The 24,172-nt window shown below is 38.2% G+C and overlaps 1 protein-coding gene across 1 annotated transcript in view; it reads left to right on the top strand.

The window, feature by feature from the left end:
- Positions 1 to 24,172, top strand: part of LOC138319795 (uncharacterized) — a 107,638-nt gene that overhangs the window by 81,153 nt on the left and 2,313 nt on the right. Inside the window, exons 73-86 of the mRNA XM_069262927.1 lie at positions 2,398 to 2,553; positions 2,783 to 2,832; positions 10,057 to 10,088; positions 10,365 to 10,474; positions 10,672 to 10,830; positions 10,980 to 11,047; positions 11,293 to 11,421; positions 18,709 to 18,825; positions 19,313 to 19,347; positions 19,664 to 19,767; positions 20,288 to 20,452; positions 22,495 to 22,541; positions 22,761 to 22,792; positions 23,165 to 23,274. Coding sequence (XP_069119028.1) covers positions 2,398 to 2,553; positions 2,783 to 2,832; positions 10,057 to 10,088; positions 10,365 to 10,474; positions 10,672 to 10,830; positions 10,980 to 11,047; positions 11,293 to 11,421; positions 18,709 to 18,825; positions 19,313 to 19,347; positions 19,664 to 19,767; positions 20,288 to 20,452; positions 22,495 to 22,541; positions 22,761 to 22,792; positions 23,165 to 23,274 — 1,314 coding nt within the window. The remainder of the gene's footprint in view (positions 1 to 2,397; positions 2,554 to 2,782; positions 2,833 to 10,056; positions 10,089 to 10,364; positions 10,475 to 10,671; positions 10,831 to 10,979; positions 11,048 to 11,292; positions 11,422 to 18,708; positions 18,826 to 19,312; positions 19,348 to 19,663; positions 19,768 to 20,287; positions 20,453 to 22,494; positions 22,542 to 22,760; positions 22,793 to 23,164; positions 23,275 to 24,172) is intronic.

Below are 24,172 nucleotides of genomic sequence, written 5' to 3'. Positions count from 1 at the left end.
GAGTATCGGCGTAAGTCTAACTAACGTGAACTCTATCAATACCTGTATCAGGGACTGGAGTATCGGCGTAAGTCTAACTAACGTGAACTCTATCAATACCTGTATCAGGGACTGGAGTATCGGCGTAAGTCTAACTAACGTGAACTCTATCAATACCTGTATCAGGGACTGGAGTATCGGCGTAAGTCTAACTAACGTGAACTCTATCAATACCTGTATCAGGGACTGGAGTATCGGCGTAAGTCTAACTAACGTGAACTCTATCAATACCTGTATCAGGGACTGGAGTATCGGCGTAAGTCTAACTAACGTGAACTCTATCCAATACCTGTATCAGGGACTGGAGTATCGGCGTAAGTCTAACTAACGTGAACTCTACAATACCTGTATCAGGGACTGGAGTATCGGCGTAAGTCTAACTAACGTGAACTCTATCCAATACCTGTATCAGGGACTGGAGTATCGGCGTAAGTCTAACTAACGTGAACTCTATCAATACCTGTATCAGGGACTGGAGTATCGGCGTAAGTCTAACTAACGTGAACTCTATCAATACCTGTATCAGGGACTGGAGTATCGGCGTAAGTCTAACTAACGTGTAACTCTACAATACCTGTATCAGGGACTGGAGTATCGCCGTAAGTCTAACTAACGTGAACTCTATCAATACCTGTATCAGGGACTGGAGTATCGGCGTAAGTCTAACTAACGTGAACTCTATCAATACCTGTATCAGGGACTGGAGTATCGGCCTAAGTCTAACTAACGTGAACTCTATCAATACCTGTATCAGGGACTGGAGTATCACCGTAAGTCTAACTAACGTGAACTCTATCAATACCTGTATCAGGGACTGGAGTATCGGCGTAAGTCTAACTAACGTGAACTCTATCAATACCTGTATCAGGGACTGGAGTATCGCCGTAAGTCTAACTAACGTGATACTCTATCAATACCTGTATCAGGGACTGGAGTATCGCCGTAAGTCTAACTAACGTGAACTCTATCAATACCTGTATCAGGGTACTGGAGTATCGCCGTAAGTCTAACTAACGTGAACTCTATCAATACCTGTATCAGGGACTGGAGTATCACCGTAAGTCTAACTAAGTGTACTCTATCAATACCTGTATCAGGGACTGGAGTATCGCCGTAAGTCTAACTAACGTGAACTCTATCAATACCTGTATCAGGGACTGGAGTATCGGCGTAAGTCTAACTAACGTGTACTCTATCAATACCTGTATCAGGGACTGGAGTATCGCCGTAAGTCTAACTAACGTGAACTCTATCAATACCTGTATCAGGGACTGGAGTATCGCCGTAAGTCTAACTAACGTGAACTCTATCAATACCTGTATCAGGGACTGGAGTATCAAGTCTAACTAAGTGACTGTATCAGGGACTGGAGTATTGCCGTAAGTCTAACTAACGTGAACTCTATCAATACCTGTATCAGGGACTGGAGTATCGCCGTAAGTCTAACTAACGTGAACTCTATCAATACCTGTATCAGGGACTGGAGTATTGCCGTAAGTCTAACTAACGTGAACTCTATCAATACCTGTATCAGGGACTGGAGTATTGCCGTAAGTCTAACTAACGTGAAATACTCTATCAATACCTGTATCAGGGACTGGAGTATCGGCGTAAGTCCGTAACTCTAAATACCTGTATCAGGGACAGTGCGTACTAACTAAGTGACTCTATCAATACCTGTATCAGGGACTGGAGTATTGCCTTAAGTTACAATTACGTAACAATAGCCATATAGGCATTGCGTATTGGTTTGGTAAAATACCTCATCAAAACTTCGGTAAAAATGTACATTTTGTTTTTAATTTGGACATCTTCTTTAAAGGATACGTATTAAAACTAAATGTTTTCAAACGTATGTCAGGGACGTATAACATAAAACTATATGTTGTCAGGGACTTATAACATAAAACTATTTGTTGTCGAGGACGTATAACATAAAACTATATGTTGTCAGGGACTTATAACATAAAACTATATGTTGTTAGGGACGTATAACATAAAACTATATGTTGTCAGGGACTTATAACATAAAACTATTTGTTGTCGAGGACGTATAACATAAAACTATATGTTGTCAGGGACTTATAACATAAAACTATATGTTGTTAGGGACGTATAACATAAAACTATATGTTGTCAGGAACGTATAACATAAAACTATATGTTGTCAGGGACTTATAACATAAAACTATTTGTTTTCGTGGACGTATAACATAAAACTATATGTTGTCAGGGACTTATAACATAAAACTATTTGTTGTCGGGGACGTATAACATAAAACTATATGTTGTCAGGGACGTTTAACATAAAACTATATTTTAGTCACCAATGTGCTTCTTATTGATTCTTATTCCTAGATCCAACGCTGCCTTTGGATTGGTCGATCTGGGGATTACCCCGGGAAACGTGACTGTACACCCATTGACAAGCAGTAGCAGTCTGTTAAACGTACCTGTTACTCCCACACAGTCCGGCAATAAACATGTCTGTGTACAAACAAAAACAACAACAACGTCAGTATCACTTTTGTATTGATATTTAAAAAAGAAAAATACATAAAAAAACTAAGTCTCGTCATTACTCATTTTTAAAGGCAATATAAATGTATACGTTGCTTATCTAAGATTACATTTAAAGCAATAAGTGTTAATGTATTTCACAAGTATGCTATTTTACCTTTTCACACTGCACAATTAGGTACATTGTTTGATTAATATTTCTCAAATGTCTTGATTTATTCAGAAATGTCGATGAAATCTGTTTCAATGTTAACGCAGTGCAGCCATCATCAGGTATGTAGTATCGGCTTATCAACAACAGTTAACTCAGATATTCCAATTGTGATATATTTTATTGACAAGAGATGGTTGATGCACAGGGTGACAAACAAAATAAACATGAAACGTATATACATAAGGTTCATGAAGGTGAAGAAAGAAGCTGAGGAAAAATATTGAGATTATCCTTAATTACTGTTAATCTTATTTACAATTTTGTTTTCAGATAAAATATTTAACAGTATGCGTTTGTAAATTGTATGACTACTGATCCTAGGTTTGATAGTATGCGTTTGGTTGTAAATAAACAGTGATATGACTACTGATCCTAGGTTGATAGTATGCGTTTGGTAGTAAATGAACAGTAATACATGTATGACTACTGATCCAAGGTCGATATTATGCGTTTGGTAGTAAATGAACAGTGATACATGTATGACTACTGATCCAAGGTTGATAGTATGCGTTTGGTAGTAAATAATGAACAGTGATACATGTATGAACTACTGATCCAAGGTTTGATATTATGCGTTTGGTAGTAAATGAACAGTGATACATGTATGACTACTGATCCTAGGTTTGATAGTATGCGTTTGGTAGTAAATGAACAGTGATATGACTACTGATCCTAGGTTTGATAGTATGCGTTTGGTAGTAAATGAACAGTGATATGACTACTGATCCTAGGTTTGATAGTATGCGTTTGGTAGTAAATGAACAGTGATATGACTACTGATCCTAGGTTTGATAGTATGCGCTTGGTAAATGAACAGTGATATGACTACTGATCCTAGGTTTGATAGTATGCGTTTGGTAGTAAATGAACAGTGATATGACTACTGATCCTAGGTTTGATAGTATGCGTTTGGTAGTAAATGAACAGTGATATGACTACTGATCCTAGGTTTGATAGTATGCGTTTGGTAGTAAATGAACAGTGATATGACTACTGATCCTAGGTTTGATATGTATGCGTTTGGTAGTAAATAGTAATAACAGTGATATGACTACTGATCCTAGGTTTGATAGTATGCGTTTGGTAGTAAATGAACAGTGATATGACTACTGATCCTAGGTTTGATAGTATGCGTTTGGTAGTAAATGAACAGTGATATGACTACTGATCCTAGGTTTGATAGTATGCGTTGGTAGTAAATGAACAGTGATATGACTACTGATCCTAGGTTTGATAGTATGCGTTTGGTAGTAAATTAACAGTGATATGACTACTGATCCTAGGTTTGATGGTATGCGTTTGGTAGCAAATAAACAGTGATATGACTACTGATCCTAGGTTTGATAGTATGCGTTTGGTAGTAAATGAACAGTGATATGACTACTGATCCTAGGTTTGATAGTATGCGTTTGGTAGTAAATAAACAGTGATATGACTACTGATCCTAGGTTTGATAGTATGCGTTTGTTAGTAAAAAAACAGTGATATGACTACTGATCCTAGGTTTGATAGTATGCGTTTGGTAGTAAATTAACAGTGATATGACTACTGATCCTAGGTTTGATAGTATACGTTTGGTAGTAAATGAACAGTGATATGACTACTGATCCTAGGTTTGATAGTATGCGTTTGGTAGTAAATGAACAGTGATATGACTACTGATCCTAGGTTTGATAGTATGCGTTTGGTAGTAAATGAACAGTGATATGACTACTGATCCTAGGTTTGATAGTATGCGTTTGGTAGTAAATTAACAGTGATATGACTACTGATCCTAGGTTTGATAGTATGCGTTTGGTAGTAAATGAACAGTGATATGACTACTGATCCTAGATCCAGTTTGATAGTATACGTTTGGTAGTAAATGAACAGTGATATGACTACTGATCCTAGGTTTGATAGTATGCGTTTGGTAGTAAATGAACAGTGATATGACTACTGATCCTAGGTTTGATAGTATGCGTTTGGTAGTAAATGAACAGTGATATGACTACTGATCCTAGGTTTGATAGTATGCGTTTGGTAGTAAATGAACAGTGATATGACTACTGATCCTAGGTTTGATAGTATGCGTTTGGTAGTAAATGAACAGTGATCCTAGGTTTGATAGTATGCGTTTGGTAGTAAATGAACAGTGATATGACTACTGATCCTAGGTTGATAGTATGCGTTTGGTAGTAAATGAACAGTGATATGACTACTGATCCTAGGTTTGATAGTATGCGCTTGGTAAATGAACAGTGATATGACTACTGATCCTAGGTTTGATAGTATGCGTTTGATAGTAAATGAACAGTGATATGACTACTGATCCTAGGTTTGATAGTATGCGTTTGGTAGTAAATGAACAGTGATATGACTACTGATCCTAGGTTTGATAGTATGCGTTTGGTAGTAAATTAACAGTGATATGATGACTACTGATCCTAGGTTTGATAGTATGCGTTTGGTAGTAAATGAACAGTGATATGACTACTGATCCTAGGTTTGAAAGTATGCGTTTGGTAGTAAATGAACAGTGATATGACTACTGATCCTAGGTTGATAGTATGCGTTTGGTAGTAAATGAACAGTGATATGACTACTGATCCTAGGTTTGATAGTATGCGTTTGGTAGTAAATGAACAGTGATATGACTACTGATCCTAGGTTTGATAGTATGCGTTTGGTAGTAAATTAACAGTGATATGACTACTGATCCTAGGTTTGATTGTATGCGTTTGGTAGTAAATGAACAGTGATATGACTACTGATCCTAGGTTTGATAGTATGCGTTTGGTAGTAAATGAACAGTGATATGACTACTGATCCTAGGTTGATAGTATGCGTTTGATAGTAAATGAACAGTGATATGACTACTGATCCTAGGTTGATAGTATGCGTTTGGTAGTAAATGAACAGTGATATGACTACTGATCCTAGGTTTGATAGTATGCGTTTGGTAGTAAATGAACAGTGATATGACTACTGATCCTAGGTTTGATAGTATGCGTTTGGTAGTAAATGAACAGTGATATGACTACTGATCCTAGGTTTGATAGTATGCGTTTGGTAGTAAATGAACAGTGATATGACTACTGATCCTAGGTTTGATAGTATGCGTTTGGTAGTAAATGAACAGTGATATGACTACTGATCCTAGGTTTGATAGTATGCGTTTGGTAGTAAATGAACAGTGATATGACTACTGATCCTAGGTTTGATAGTATGCGTTTGGTAGTAAATAACAGTGATATGACTACTGATCCTAGGTTTGATAGTATGCGTTTGGTAGTAAATGAAACAGTGATATGACTACTGATCCTAGGTTTGATAGTATGCGTTTGGTAGTAAATGAACAGTGATATGACTACTGATCCTAGGTTTGATAGTATGCGTTTGGTAGTAAATGAACAGTGATATGACTACTGATCCTAGGTTTGATAGTATGCGTTTGGTAGTAAATGAACAGTGATATGACTACTGATCCTAGGTTTGATAGTATGCGTTTGGTAGTAAATGAACAGTGATATGACTACTGATCCTAGGTTGATAGTATGCGTTTGGTAGTAAATGAACAGTGATATGACTACTGATCCTAGGTTTGATAGTATGCGTTTGGTAGTAAAATTAACAGTGATATGACTACTGATCCTAGGTTTGATAGTATGCGTTTGGTAGTAAATGAACAGTGATATGACTACTGATCCTAGGTTTGATAGTATAGCGTTTGGTAGTAAATGAACAGTGATATGACTACTGATCCTAGGTTTGATAGTATGCGTTTGGTAGTAAATTAACAGTGATATGACTACTGATCCTAGGTTTGATAGTATGCGTTTGGTAGTAAATGAACAGTGATATGACTACTGATCCTAGGTTGATAGTATGCGTTTGGTAGTAAATTAACAGTGATATGACTACTGATCCTAGGTTTGATAGTATGCGTTTGGTAGTAAATGAACAGTGATATGACTACTGATCCTAGGTTTGATAGTATGCGTTTGGTAGTAAATGAACAGTGATATGACTACTGATCCTAGGTTTGATAGTATGCGTTTGGTAGTAAATGAACAGTGATATGACTACTGATCCTAGGTTGATAGTATGCGTTTGGTAGTAAATGAACAGTGATATGACTACTGATCCTAGGTTTGATAGTATGCGTTTGGTAGTAAATGAACAGTGATATGACTACTGATCCTAGGTTTGATAGTATGCGTTTGGTAGTAAATGACAGTGATATGACTACTGATCCTAGGTTTGATAGTATGCGTTTGGTAGTAAATGAACAGTGATATGACTACTGATCCTAGGTTTGATAGTATGCGTTTGGTAGTAAATGAACAGTGATATGACTACTGATCCTAGGTTTGATAGTATGCGTTTGGTAGTAAATGAACAGTGATATGACTACTGATCCTAGGTTTGATAGTATGCGTTTGGTAGTAAATGAACAGTGATATGACTACTGATCCTAGGTTATTATTGTAGTATGCTTTGGTAGATAATGAAATAACAGTGATATGACTACTGATCCTAGGTTTGATAGTATGCGTTTGTAGTAAATGACAGTATTGTAACTAGGTTGATACAGTAAATAACAGTGATATGACTACTGATCCTAGGTTTGATAGTATGCGTTTGGTAGTAAATGAACAGTGATATGACTACTGATCCTAGGTTTGATAGTATGCGTTTGGTAGTAAATGAACAGTGATATGACTACTGATCCTAGGTTTGATAGTATGCGTTTGGTAGTAAATGAACAGTGATATGACTACTGATCCTAGGTTTGATAGTATGCGTTTGGTAGTAAATTAACAGTGATATGACTACTGATCCTAGGTTTGATAGTATGCGTTTGGTAGTAAATGAACAGTGATATGACTACTGATCCTAGGTTTGATAGTATGCGTTTGGTAGTAAATGAACAGTGATATGACTACTGATCCTAGGTTTGATAGTATGCGTTTGGTAGTAAATGAACAGTGATATGACTACTGATCCTAGGTTTGATAGTATGCGTTTGGTAGTAAATGAACAGTGATATGACTACTGATCCTAGGTTTGATAGTATGCGTTTGGTAGTAAATTAACAGTGATATGACTACTGATCCTAGGTTTGATAGTATGCGTTTGGTAGTAAATGAACAGTGATATGACTACTGATCCTAGGTTTGATAGTATGCGTTTGGTAGTAAATGAACAGTGATATGACTACTGATCCTAGGTTTGATAGTATGCGTTTGGTAGTAAATGAACAGTGATATGACTACTGATCCTAGGTTTGATAGTATGCGTTTGGTAGTAAATGAACAGTGATATGACTACTGATCCTAGGTTTGATAGTATGCGTTTGGTAGTAAATTAACAGTGATATGACTACTGATCCTAGGTTTGATAGTATGCGTTTGGTAGTAAATGAACAGTGATATGACTACTGATCCTAGGTTTGATAGTATGCGTTTGGTAGTAAATTAACAGTGATATGACTACTGATCCTAGGTTGATAGTATGCGTTTGGTAGTAAATAACAGTGATATGACTACTGATCCTAGGTTGATAGTATGCGTTTGGTAGTAAATGAACAGTATTTTGACTACTGATCCTAGGTTGATAGTATGCGTTTGGTAGTAAATTAACAGTGATATGACTACAGATCCTAGGTTTGATAGTATGCGTTTGGTAGTAAATGAACAGTGATATGACTACTGATCCTAGGTTTGATAGTATGCGTTTGGTAGTAAATGAACAGTGATATGACTGACTACTGATCCTAGGTTTGATAGTATGCGTTTGGTAGTAAATGAACAGTGATATGACTACTGATCCTAGGTTTGATAGTATGCGTTTGGTAGTAAATTAACAGTGATATGACTACTGATCCTAGGTCGTTGATAGTACGTTTGTAGTAAATTAACAGTGATATGACTACTGATCCTAGGTTGATAGTATGCGTTTGTAGTAAATGAACAGTGATATGACTACTGATCCTAGGTTTGATAGTATGCGTTTGGTAGTAAATTAACAGTGATATGACTACTGATCCTAGGTTGATAGTATGCGTTTGGTAGTAAATGAACAGTGATATGACTACTGATCCTAGGTTTGATAGTATGCGTTTGGTAGTAAATGAACAGTGATATGACTACTGATCCTAGGTTGATAGTATGCGTTTGGTAGTAAATGAACAGTGATATGACTACTGATCCTAGGTTTGATAGTATGCGTTTGGTAGTAAATTAACAGTGATATGACTACTGATCCTAGGTTTGATAGTATGCGTTTGGTAGTAAATTAACAGTGATATGACTACTGATCCTAGGTTTGATAGTATGCGTTTGGTAGTAAATGAACAGTGATATGACTACTGATCCTAGGTTTGATAGTATGCGTTTGGTAGTAAATTAACAGTGATATGACTACTGATCCTAGGTTTGATAGTATGCGTTTGATAGTAAATTAACAGTGATATGACTACTGATCCTAGGTTGATAGTATGCGTTTGGTAGTAAATGAACAGTGATATGACTACTGATCCTAGGTTTGATAGTATGCGTTTGATAGTAAATCAACAGTGATATGACTACTGATCCTAGGTTTGATAGTATGCGTTTGATAGTAAATTAACAGTGATATGACTACTGATCTGATCCTAGGTTTGATAGTATGCGTTTGATAGTAAATGAACAGTGATATGACTACTGATCCTAGGTTGATAGTATGCGTTTGATAGTAAATGAACAGTGATATGACTACTGATCCTAGGTTTGATAGTATGCGTTTGGTAGTAAATTAACAGTGATATGACTATTGATCCTTGGTTTGATGGTATGCGTTTGGTAGCAAATAAACAGTGATATGACTACTGATCCTAGGTTTGATAGTATGCGTTTGATAGTAGATGAACATTGATATGACTAATGATCCTAGATTTGATGATGTTGGCTGATATAACATTCTGTAAGAGACGCAGATTCGATAAAATGTCACCAGAAAAATTTTTGCCAGACTTTTATTTCTGTATAAAGAAAATCAATACCCAAGCTTAAACGCAAATATGTTGATAGTCTTTGATCATTCGTCAGTTCAATTGAGGCAAACTGAAAAACCACCTGAAAAATCAATTCTGATTAATCATTTCAATTGTTTTAGTAGTTTCTTCCTTTTTAGAAATTAATAGACATCAATTCTGATTGATCATTTTAATTGTTTTAGTAGTTTCTTCCTTTTTAGAAATTAATAGACATGTTAATACATTGTTACTTTTACGTCTATTTGAACACTTCACGGTTTTTCAGGAGTTCTCACTTCACCACCTGATACCACCAAGGTAGGTCAGTCATAATACGAATAAAAGACCTTCTTTATTTTACTGCCGCAACTTAATTGTAAGTAATACTGGAATCATCATGAGAAAAGATCAACCATAACTGCAATTATGATAAAATGGAAATATTCTAAAATTGATTTTTATAATATTTAAAATGTTCATTGGGTTAAACTATGAAACTATTACTGGTTAAAATAAATAGCAATACTTTTGTAATGTTTCTGTATAATGACAATGACTGTACTAAGCTAAGTTAGCTTGGAATACTTACCACAGCCACAGTTTACCTCACCATCCTTGCCTGAGAACTCTGTAGTGGAGTGTAAAGTCGACTCTCAATGTCATATCCATCTGACAACGACTCCGGGGACATCGGACAACCATTGGTATGATACATAATATTCCTTGTAACAATCGAAGTTTGTTATTTTAGTAAATACCCTCATTAAACCTTGATCTATTATAAATATGTTATTGTTTTATAAACATTGGTGTCTATTATTCTTAATAATTAAATAATAGGCATTAGCATACTTCTATTCCCCGTTTTCTGTTTGATGACCAGTATTATTTTGTACGACAGTCCCGATATAATGCAGACAGGGACGACACCAATGAAGAATCTCGTCACGTTCGCTCCATTATCCACATCAAGCACTACTTGTCATACTGACGTAACCATATCGCCAACCAATAGCGAGACGGGAGATAATCACGTGTGTTTAATGCCCACCAAAACGAGGTTGGTTCCTACAGAAACCCATTCAAGCTTTCGAAAACAATTAAGGCTAATAGAAACATTTCACATCTTTAACATGTACAAGACGAAAGCATTCATTACATGTATACTAAAAAAGTATTGTTTTTATAAAATGTGACATTTTTATTTAGCGGTGGTGGCCATGGTAAACAAAGGTGTATAACAGTTCACGTCGTTGGTCCATATGCTGCTACACAAGGTAAGAATAGTGTTCAATGTTTTGTTTAATATAGAAAGTAAAACACATTTAATTCTTAAATCATGCATTGTATTTGCAAACATGTATCTTATACGTTAACATATTAAAATACAATGTAATATACCTTACCTTGGAAAACGATAGAGGCAAATAAGCAATGCATTTATTACACTTACTAATTGATAATTGGTAGTTATAAAGTAATAAGTATTGCATTTCCTGTAATATAGAACTTAAAACTTCAGGTGGGCCATGCCAAGCCTTACACTGCCAGAACAATGGTCAATGTATTGCCGATGTTACGTTATCCACTGCCCACTGTATCTGTACCGCTGGTTTTACCGGACCTACATGTGACCCCGCATCAACAACAGGTGCGTTAAGGTGTTGTGGAGGTATCTCACATCTTGGTACAATAAACATCATACAACGATATTGTACTATATACAGACGTGGTCTCGAAGAGTAATAACTTTATTAATCTGTGCAGTAGTTTTAGATATTTTCACTTAAAAATAGTTTCTTCTTGCGGTGAATAATTCCCCAATGTTGACATTAATTATGAAGCAAATGATTGTACAATATTTTGATTAGAGTTATTCCCCTTGATTTCCGGAAGTGTATAATGATTCTTTAATTAATTAATGACTAATAAATGGGTAGGGCTGGAGTGTTGATGATAGTTTCTAAATTTACAGTTACATGTAGGAAAGATATATTAGCAAATGAAAAGTTGATTAAAGTTGAAATATATATAAGTATTTAATTATTGAAATTCTGTATACCAGGAATAATCTACTGATTCTTACTTAAGTAGTTTAGCTAGATTGTCAAACGGGGTGGTGAATCTATGCTCTGGCGAGATTCGGTCAGTGACCAAGGTGAATAAGTTTGGGCCTAGCTAGGTAAGTTGGGGTTCCACTGTTGATATCACTTCGTGATTAACGTTACGGGGTACTGCGGTACAGGGCGACGTACTGACGAGTACAGGGTAACGTGGTGTCATTTGGATACCAGTGGTTAAGCACACAGGGCGACGTGTTGCTTGATCATTGTGTGAGACAAGGTTTGCCAAGGCACTCGGTGCCGCGGTGAAAGGGTGACTCGGTAATAGGTTTAGTAGTCACAGGTGTCTCGGTAAAGGGTATCGTGGTACTGTGTACCTTGTACGCAGGAAACTGACTCGCAGTTACAGTTAGGTGGTATTACAGATAGTTAAGGAACATAGGTTGTTCATAGTGATTTAGTGTCCTCTTTACCAGGTGTAAAGCAATCAGAATATAGTTGTTAACATGTGATTATGAGTCAAGTAGACTAGACATTTATTTGTATATATTGTAGGCAGTATTTAGTTTGTTGTGTTTAACAGTGCCTGGGTCCAAGATAGAACTTGGTAACGGACCGTACTACAGTTGTAGTTGCAGAACAGAGTAGCAACAGGCATAGTCGGTCACGCGACCGTTACAGAAATTGGTGGCAGCGTGGTGGGATCCATTCACTGTTATTAATATATACTTGCGTAGTGTTAGGGTTTGATAGTTTGCAGTGTTCTAGTTTTATTATAGTTTTATTGTGTCTATTGGTTCATTCAGTATATCATGATGTCTGATATTAATTTGACAGATGAGATTGCAGAGTTAGATGCTAGGTTAGAGGCATTGAGGGAAAACAGCATTAGGTTTATGTCGCAATCAACTCCAGTGTCTAGTAAACAGGGAAAAGGTAGCAGTCCTCAGGATTCTGGATTCACTAGTACACGGTCTTCTGTAAAGGGTGATGTATACCAACATGTGAGCGGTACTAGTGACCGGCGGCCATCTGTGAGGTTTGATGATGACCCTGTTATCACAGGTGGTCATGATGAGGTTAGGCTAGAGTCACCGAGGACAAGACGCGATGACAGCGAGAGAAGATATACCAGTATACCTGACACCCTACCGGATGTATACAGTGTCAGCGACAATGTTACTACGCGGATGAAGAAAGCTAGATATCTAGACCGCAGGATGGATTTACAAGATGAGGCTGTCTGTGTGAAGCAGAGACCCTTGACTAACTACATGAAGCCAGCGACATATGATGGGACGGGATCCTGGCTGGATTATCAAGCACATTTTGAGGCATGTAGCAGTATCAATTATTGGACAGAGTCACAGAAAGGGATGTATCTCGCTGCATCATTAAGGGGACATGCACAGACAGTGTTAGGCAATATGTCAAAGGACAACTAAGGTCAATATACATCGTTGGCAGCAGCACTGGAGGCACGATTTGCCCCAAAGAACCAGACGGATCTATATCGTTCAATGCTGAGACAGAAGAAGTTAGGGCCAACAGAGACAATTCCTGAGCTTGGAGAAGCAATCAAAAGGTTGACATACTTGGCTTACCCCACAGTCACTCGAGATGTCGCGGAAATGATGGCCAAGGACAATTTCATTGATGCTCTACCTGATGGCGACATGAGGCTGAGAATAAAACAGTCAAGGCCACATACATTGAATGAAGCTGTTAGCTTAGCTGTGGAGATAGAGTCATTTTGCAAGGTAGAACGAGATAGACGGGACGAAACGAAGTATGTGAGATCTGCTGCAGGTGTACAGCCTGATCATAACACCAGTCATGGAGACGAGGCTATAGAGAATTTAACCACCATGCTCGGATCTCTACAGCAGTCTATCAAGAAACTGGAGAAAGACATGCAGGATTTGAAGGAACATAAAGCACAATCACCAGTACAAGGCAGCAAATCCAATGGATCACCAAAGGGACGGCTAGACATGCAATGCTACTTTTGTAAGGAATATGGCCATATAAAGAGGAAATGTCAAAAATACCTAGCAACTGTGGCTAAGAATGGTAACGACGACAGATCTAGTGCAAGACACCTGAAATGTGTACAGGAATGCAGTGGTGCCGAGACAGGACTCTTTGTGCACTTGGATATCAACGGAGTACCGGCAAAATTTCTCATTGATACAGGAGCTACAGTGACGCTGGTCTCAAGGCAAACATTCCAGTCTATCAGTAGGAGGGACAACATGAGGCTTCAGCCCATGACACGGGACATACTTGGAGCCAATGACTTACCTATGTCAGTAGTGGGTAAGGGGCGGTTCCAAATAACTATCGACTCCTACAGGTGTGACTGTACTGCGGTAGTTGTTGATATGAAACTAGATGGAATCATCGGCCTAGACTTCCTGAAAGATAGTAGCAGTGTTATTGACTGTGCACAAGGAAAGATGACGATTGGTCAGTAGGACAGTACATTGACCTGGCAAGGGACATTGGGATGTTACCGGGTCAGCATGAAGGATACGCTTAGCCTAGCTCCACGATCAGAAACAGTTTGTGAGGGAGTTGTACATATTCCTCGCAAAGAACAGCTCCCCAGCGACACATTCATAATTGAATCAAGCGACAGATTCATGAAGAACGGAAAAGTTTTAGTGGCGAGAACCATTGTTAATGTAGGCGACACTGTTCCTTTGCGTTTACTCAACTTATCAGATGAAACGGTAAAAGTATACCGGGACACACATGTTGGACGAATCAGCCCAGTAGATAAAGTGTTTGACAACACAGAAACTGAAGTGATCAGAAACAAACAGGAGTTACCGAGCCATCTTGTACAGCTTTATGAAGAAGCTAAAGAAGAACTTTCTCCGGAACAGACAGAACAAGTTAGGCAGTTGCTGTTGAGGTCGCAAGATCTATTTGCTAAATCGGATGATGATTTAGGGAGGACCAACATAGTTAAACACAAGATTGAGACTCAGAATGCAAGACCTGTTAAGCAACCCCCAAGGAGGCTTCCACACCATGCAGCAGAGGAAGTAGACCAGCAAGTGCAGAGTATGCTTGACAGAGGCATTATAGAACCATCGTCAAGTCCATGGGCATCAGGTGTTGTCCTGGTACAGAAGAAAGACGGCAGTCTTAGGTTCTGTGTTGACTACCGCGCCTTAAATAAAGTGACAGTAAAAGATGCATACCCATTACCCCGCGTTGATGAATCATTGGACAGATTGTCTGGAGCGAAGTGGTTCTCAACATTGGACTTGTTTTCGGGGTATTGGCAAGTCGAGATGGATAAAGAAGATAAGCAGAAGACAGCCTTTGTCACTAGAAGCGGGTTTTATCATTTCAACGTGATGCCTTTCGGACTTTGTAACAGTCCAGCAACGTTCGAGCGATTAATGGAGACCGTATTGGCTCAGCTGAATTGGGAAATATGCTTGGTTTACATTGATGACGTGATAGTCTTGGGCAAGACTTTTGATGAAGCAATAACCAATCTGGAGAAAGTGTTTGACAGATTACGCCAGGCAGGACTGAGACTTAAAGCGAAAAAATGTCATCTGTTTCGGAAACAGGTGCTTTTCCTAGGTTACACTGTATCGGCAGAGGGAATATCAACGGACCCTGAAAAAGTGAAGGCAGTAAGAGATTGGCCATTACCTACGACACAGACAGATGTCAGATCATTTCTAGGGCTTTGCAGTTACTATAGGCGATTCATTCACAAGTTTCCCGAGATAGCCAAACCTTTACACCAGCTGACAGAAAAGGGGACATCCTTTACATGGACAGAAAGTTTCGTTTGATGCTCTAAAGAAATGTTTGACGACAGCACCCATTCTAGCGTATCCTGACTTTACCAAGCCTTTTGTCCTGGACACGGATGCCAGCCAGTATGCTATTGGAGGGGTACTGTCACAGTGTATAGATGGTAAAGAACATGTCATAGCGTACAGCAGTAGGGCTCTGACCAAGAGCGAGCGGAAATACTGCGTGACGCGGAAAGAACTGCTGGCCATGGTATACTGTATAAAGCAGTATCGGCCATACCTGTACAAACACAAGTGCCTTGTACGAACAGACCATAGCGCATTGAAGTGGCTGATGAGGTATAAGGAACCTGAAGGACAGCTGGCGCGTTGGCTGGAGGTTATTTCAACTTATGACTTAGATATCCAACACAGAGCTGGGAAACTTCACCAAAACGCTGATGCTATGAGCCGAATACCATGCAAGCAGTGTGGATTCTATGAAGATTGGGAACGAGATCAAAAACAAATACCAGTACGGACTATCAAAAGCAATCAGCAACCAGATAAAGTAACGGTCAAAGAACATGAGGAAGCAAGAGCATTGCAAAACAAACAGATGTCTGACAGTGATTTAAAACAAGTTACTGATTGGGTGAAACACGGCTCAAAACCAAGTTCGGAATCTGTAAAGAAATTTGGTACTGTGGTGAGGTCACTTATTGCACAATGGGATCAATTGACAATTGAAAACGGACTGCTTTGCAGGCGTTGGGTGAACCAATCCAAACAGAAAAGGTGTCAAATTGTTATACCATACGATGAAAGGAGAAACATCTTGGAGATGTGTCACAACCAAAGGACTAGTGGACACCTGGGAGTGCAGAAAACTATGAGTCGCGTTAGGCAGCGGTTTTACTGGCCTGGATTGCAAAGAGATGTACGCCAGTACATCGCCGGATGCAAACACTGTGTGTGCAGGAAGGAATGCACAAAACGAAAAGCTCCAATGCAAATAGAGCATACAGGATACCCTATGGAAAGACTGGCTACCGACATACTTGGGCCCTTACCTGAGACAAAGGATGGCAACAGATATATTCTGGTGGTCCAAATGGACAGAAGCGTTTGCTATGCCAAACATGGAAGCTACAACTGTCGCAGCGTTAATTGTGGAGGAAGTAATTGTGCGCTTCGGTGTACCAAACGTCATACACTCGGACCAAGGCCGACAATATGAAAGCAGACTCTTTCAGGAAATGTGCCTTCTACTTGGTATCAAGAAAACAAGAACTACGCCATATCACCCGAAATCTGATGGTATGATCGAGAGGTTCAACCGTACTCTGGCAAGTATGCTGAGTGCATATGTTGATGAACGCCAGGATGACTGGGATGAACACTTACCATACTTAATGATGGCGTACCGGTCAACAGAGCAGGAAAGCACAGGTTTCACGCCAAATATGCTCATGTTAGGCAGAGAGGTATCCACACCGGTAGATTTGTTCTATGATGTACCAAGTGAATCCAAACCAGTCTTCCAAAGTCAATGGGATCTTAGAGAAAAACTAGTGGCAGCCCACAAGTTGGCTAGAGAAAACATAGAAGGAGCAATGTTGATGCAAAAACGCTATCATGATAAGAAGCTAAAATGGGACAGCTATGAGAAGGGAGAATTGGTGTATGTCTTTTTCCCACAGAAGAGGGTTGGCAGGTCGCCCAAGTTGATGAGTTTCTGGCAAGGTCCATTTAGGATTGTTGACAAGGTTTCTGATGTCATTTACAAAGTTGCAAGTGAAGAAACTCAGAAACAACATGTGATTCATGTTGACAGAATGCGAAGGTGCCAGCCACAGGTTCTGAAAGGAGAAAATGAGAATCAAGCAGGATCAGACGATGAAGACGCTGATACTAACACAGAAGAGCTTGAGACTAATAACCATGAAGATCTCCCAGATAGCACAAAAGGTCGTGTCAGGAGAAGACCAGTCTGGATGACTGAATATGTGCTCTGATATGTGTACACATGATGTGATGCTGTCCAAAGAAACAGAAGAACATTAACAGATATGATTGAAAATGATTAATAGACAATGCGAGACGCATTGAATCGGAGGCGTGGGTAATGAAGCAAATGATTGTACAATATTTTGATTATAGTTATTCCCCTTGATTTCTGGAAGTGTATAATGATTCTTTAATTAATTAATGACTAATAAATGGGTAGGGCTGGAGTGTTGATGATAGTTTCTAAATTCACAGTTACATGTAGGAAAGATATATTAGCAAATGAAAAGTTGATTAAAGTTGAAATATATATAAGTATTTAATTATTGAAATTCTGTATACCAGGAATAATCTACTGATTCTAACTTAAGTAGTTTAGCTAGATTGTCAAACGGGGTGGTGAATCTATGCTCTGGCGAGATTCGGTCAGTGACCAAGCTGAATAAGTTTGGGCCCAGCTGAGTAAGTTGGGGTTCCACTGTTAATATCACTTCGTGATTAACGTTACGGGGTACTGCAGTACAGGGCGACGTACTGACGAGTACAGGGTAACGTGGTGTCATTTGGATACCAGTGGTTAAGCACACAGGGCGACGTGTTGCTTGATCATTGTGTGAGACAAGGTTTGCCAAGGCACTCGGTGCCGCGGTGAAAGGGTGACTCGGTAATAGGTTTAGTAGTCACAGGTGTCTCGGTAAAGGGTATCGTGGTACTGTGTACCTTGTACGCAGGAAACTGACTCGCAGTTACAGTTAGGTGGTATTACAGATAGTTAAGGAACATAGGTTGTTCATAGTGATTTAGTGTCCTCTTTACCAGGTGTAAAGCAATCAGAATATAGTTGTTAACATGTGATTATGAGTCAAGTAGACTAGACATTTATTTGTATATATTGTAGGCAGTATTTAGTTTGTTGTGTTTAACAGTGCATGGGTCCAAGATAGAACTTGGTAACGGACCGTAATACAGTTGTAGTTGCAGAACAGAGTAGCAACAGGCATAGTCGATCACGCGACCGTTACAATTACATACATTTTACATAAAGTTTATCAAACTCGAGATAACTGTGAAATCAGTGCGAAACCATTTCATTTTTAGTCGACCCATGTTCTACAACGCATATGGTGTGCCAAAATGGGGGTATCTGTAAAAACAGTATTGGACATGCTACATGTTTATGTCAACCGGGATGGAAAGGAACTCATTGTCAAACAGGTAATAAATAAATAATAATATAACAGCCTGCTAATACCATTATAATGGAATTATTTATATGGCATATATAGTAACAATTCCCATGTTTTGAATCCGACATGTTATTTCTGATTTAAACCTATTCCAAGTGTTCCAAAATCCTTTTGGAAGTATTTGGATAGTCGCCCTACTTTCGCTTTCAATGATATGGATTTTGAATCCTCGTATCATCCGTTTGATTTGTTTGAATCGTGGTGAAGTCAAACTTCCAGTCCTCAATTCAGAATTACTTATGTTATTCATTGATACTGCTAGACTGCTACATTAGCTGGCGAATGTTGGCATTTCTTTTCTAAACATATATTTTGCGGAAATACAGTAATTTCAAATTTTTTCAGTAAAGGTACTCCTTTTATCTACAATATATTGTCCCAACGGTCAAAAGAAAAATGAAAGCAATCATTTTACTGGATAAAATCAATATCAATAATTCTTTGTTTCATCCAAGATTCATCACGGCATGCAGGAGTACCCGGGACTCAGGTCAGTAGATATGTTTACTACAGAACATGTCACCAAGGAACACAAATTAAATGTGTACCGTGTGTCTAAATCGAAGCTTTTCTATACAATATGTATAAAATGTAAAGCACTTAATTATGATAATGGAATTTTATTTTACTTTTTTATTAGTATATAAAAATAAAACCCAACTCTACACGCTCTTTGTCCCATATACAAAGGCTGAAAGAAATGGAGAGAATCCTATTTATTATCTAATTAACTAGAGACACAGCAGATATATAACAAATGTATGTACATAAGACCAGAACAATCATCAGAGTTTTTATATCTTTAGCCGGACCCAGCTTTTATAGACGCAGCCATTCCAAAAGTGGTCAAATGTGTGGTTGGTCAGTCCTGTAACGTACCGTTACTACTGAAGGGTTCAGGCGTCACAGCGTGAGTAATGTACCGGTCTGTCCTGTTACACACCGTTACTTCTCTGAAACGAAAGGCGTCAAAGCGTGAGTAAATTAGTGGTCTGTCATGTAACGTACCATTACTACTGAAGGGTTCAGGCGTCTCAGCGTGAGTAAGGTACTGGTCTGTCCTTTAACACACCGTTACTTCTGTAAGGTTAAGGCATCACAGCGTGAGTAATGTACCGGGCTGTCCAGCAACGTATCGTTACTTCTGAAATGTTAAGGCACCACAGCATGAGGTCTTGTCTGTCCTGTAACGTATTGTTACTTCTGAAAGATTCCATCATTGCAGCGTGAGTAACGTACTGGTCTGTTCTGTAATGTACCGTTACTACTGAATGGTTCAGGCGTCACAGCGTGAGTAATATGCCGGTCAGTCCTGCATCTTATCGCTAAGAATAAGATTTCCAGTCATTGTCACATACATGTTATCATTATTCTTTTTGAATTTAATCTATTCAGAAGAAAACTGTTGAATTGGTTTTGTATTCAAATAGGTCTGACATAAAGTTTGGTCCAGTAGATAGCGGAGTCACCCCTGGTGTTGTGTCTGTGGACCACCTAGCACCTATTACTTCCGATGTCGTTCATGTCCCAATAACAGCCAACACAGAGGGAGAAAAGCATGTTTGTATACAGGCCACCAGTCCATCGTCTGGCACGTAAGTTCTAGTATTTTGTTCTGGTATTTATACTCAACTCACATAACCGATTATAGCATGAATGTACTGACATGCTAAACAGGTAGGGCTAATGTAAAAATACCCTTGTGTTTCTTGATAAAATACGAAATACGATATTAATCAGTGTGTGCATCTGCACATCTCCTCACCTCTACATCTCCTCACCTCTACATCTCCTCATCTCTACATCTCCTCATCTCTACGTCTCCTCATCGCTACATCTTTTAATCTCTATATCTCTTCATCCTTACATCTGATATCTACATCTCCTCATATCTACAACTCCTTGTCTCTATATCTCTACATATCTACAACTCCTCATATGTACATCTTCTCATCACTACATCTCATATTTACGTCTTATCATTGCATCTCCTTATATCTACATCTCATCTCTATATCTCCCCATTTGTACATCTGTACATCTTCTCAATATACCCCCGTAACGAAGTTAGGGCTATATTGGAATCAGCTTGTCTGTCTGTCCGTAGGTTCGGACAACTTCTCCTTAACTACTGAACCGATCTCCAATAAACTTGGCAGTATTGTTATGGACCATATGTAGATGTGCATGTAGGTTTTTATTTGTCGAAATTTTGGTTTCCATGGTAACCAAGTCACTATACACAGGTTTCAAAATTTGTCTGGACACTTCACCTAAACTACTGGATCGATTTCAATGAAACTTGGCAATATTGTTGAGAATCGTGTCAGAATGTCAATGCAGGTTTTTGTTTGTCCAAATTTTGGTTGCCATGGTAACCAGGTCACTATACACAGATTTCAAAATTTGTCCCGATAACTCCATCCTACTTGACGGTACATCTTTTCATCTCTACATTTCACCTGTACATCTCCTCACCTGTACATCTTCTCATCTCTACATCACCTCATATCTACATCTCCTCATCTCTACATCTTCTCATCTCTGCATCTCCTCATTTTTAAATCTCCTCAGCAAAACATCTTCTAATCTCTACATCTTCCCATCTCTACATCTCATCTCTACATCTCTTCATTTCTACATCTTATCTTTACATCTCCTAATTTCTACATCTGATCTCTACATCTCTCTATCTTCTCATGTCTACATCTTCTCATGTCTACATCTTCTCATCTCTACATTTCATCATCTCTACATCTAATCATATCTATATCTCCTCATCTCTACGTTTCCTCATATCTACATCTTCTCATCTCTACATCTCCTCATCTCTACATCTCCTCATATATACATCTCCTCATCTCTACGTTTCCTCATCTCTACGTTTCCTCATATCTACATCTCCTCATATATACATCTCCTCATCTCTACGTTTCCTCATATCTACATCTCTTCATCTCTTCGTCTCCTCATCTCTATGTTTCCTAATATCTACATCTCCTCATCTCTACATCTCCTCATCTCTACGTCTCCTCATCTGTATATATCCTCATCTCTACATCTTCTCATATCTACATCTCCCCATATCTACATCTTCCATATCTACATCTCCTCATCTCTACATCTCCTCATATCTACATCTCCTCATATCTACATCTCCTCATATCTACATCTCCTCATCTCTACGTCTCCTCATCTCTACGTTTCCTAATATCTACATCTCCTCATCTCTACGTCTCCTCATCTCTAAGTCTCCTTATCTGTTTATTTCCTCGTCTCTAAATCTTCTCATATCTACATCTCCCCATATCTACATCTCCCCATATCTACATCTTCCATATCTACATCTCCTCATCTCCACATCTCGTCATCTCTACATATCAGCTCTACATCTCCTTATATCTACATTTTCTCACCTGAACATATCCTGAATTCTTACATCTCATCATATCTACATCATCTACGTGATTCCTTCAGAGACTTAATATAAAGGTAGTTTGAGTGCAAATTCATCTAATTCTGTTTTGTAAGATTTCGTACCTTGTGGTTTTAATCCAAACGGGTTTGGCTTTGTGGAAAATATGAAACATTTCATACCATTTAAAAGAAATGGATTTTGTTCTTGCATTTGCAATAGGAAATCAAGTGAAGCATGTTTCATCGTCAAGGCAACACAGCCACCAGGTAAGTGGGTAAGGCTCTTTAGAAATGTTTAATTTTCACTTGCATACGTTTATATTCTTAATTAATATTCTTATATTTATATTTCAAACATTTATAAATTTTTATGATACATCCATACAGAAATAAGCACCGAATCAGTAGCTATAAACGAAAAAGGATTAATTTTATAGATCACTAATATCCACAATTGTTGTCCATATACATTGGTTTTGATTACAGCAGGAGGATCGACACCCCCACCTCAAACTAAGGTAGGCTTTATCTACTAACGGTGACACTTCTAAATTTAAAGAGACGACAGACAAAACTTCTCTTGGAAATCAAAATTTGCATTTTATTTCAACATACAGGATATTAAATCAATGTATCCTGAACTTATAATATATGGAATTCGTAAAGTTGCAATGAAACTATTCAAGTTAATCCTTATAGTTAAATCTAATCTGGTAAATTCCAAATTTCTTAAGGGACTCTTTTCAATAAAATATATCACACTATTATATCGGTCCATCTTTTTTACATAAATGATATGATACCATTTTTTAAACCAATTAAAATATTCGTTACAATAAAGATTGATTACCTGATATCTGCATTTGATTAGATTTGTGTTTTTTTTGTAGCCGCAGTTTACGTCCACAACCCTACCAGATCACTCTGTTGTACAGTGCATGGCTGGGTCAACCTGCCACATATACCTTGGGACTCAGCCCAGCAGTAACGCTAGCACATGGCAAGATTATCTTAGTTATTATCATATAAGAGTCATGACCTATTGTTAAGGCTGGGTTCTTTAGTTGTAGTATAAACGCGGATGTATTCTAATCACCTGTGTAGATAGCGCTAAGCCCAGTGTAACTACACACATTCCTAAGTATTAAGCCCAGTGTAACTACACACATTCCTAAGTATTTAGCCCTGTGTAACTACACAGATTTTTAAGGATTTAGCACAGTGTAACTACACACATTCCTAAGTATTTAGCCCAGCGTAATTAGACACATTCTTAAGTATTTACCCCAATGTAATTACACACATTCTTAAGTATTAAGCCCAGTGAAATTACACACATTCTCAAGTATTTAGCCCAATGTAATCACACTAATTCTTAAGTATTTAGCCCAGTGTAATTACACACACTCATAAGTATTTAGCCCAGTGTAACTACACTCATTCTGAAGTATTGACCCCAATGTAATTACACACACTCATAAGTATTTAGCCCAGTGTAACTACACTCATTCTTAAGTACTGAGCCCAGTGTAATTACACACATTCTCTAGTATTTAGCCCAGTGTAATTACGCTCATTTTTAAGTACTGAGCCCAGTGTAATTACACACATTCTCAAGTATTTAGCCCAGTGTAATTACACTCATTCTCAAGTATTTAGCCCAGTGTAATTACACTCATTCTTAAGTATTTAGCCCAGTGTAACTACACTCACTCTTAAGTATTTAGCCCATTGTAATTACACACATTCTTAAGTATTTAGCCCAGTGTAATTACACTCATTCTTAAGTACTGAGCCCAGTGTAATTACACACATTCTCTAGTATTTAGCCCAGTGTAACTACACTCATTCTTAAGTATTTAGCCAAGTGTAATTACACTCTTTCTTAAGTATTTAGC

Source organism: Argopecten irradians, chromosome 3 (assembly GCF_041381155.1).
Source record: "Argopecten irradians isolate NY chromosome 3, Ai_NY, whole genome shotgun sequence".
NCBI lineage: Eukaryota > Metazoa > Mollusca > Bivalvia > Pectinida > Pectinidae > Argopecten > Argopecten irradians.
Note: the sequence above shows the minus strand (reverse complement) of the source record. Positions and strands in the feature narration are given on the sequence as shown.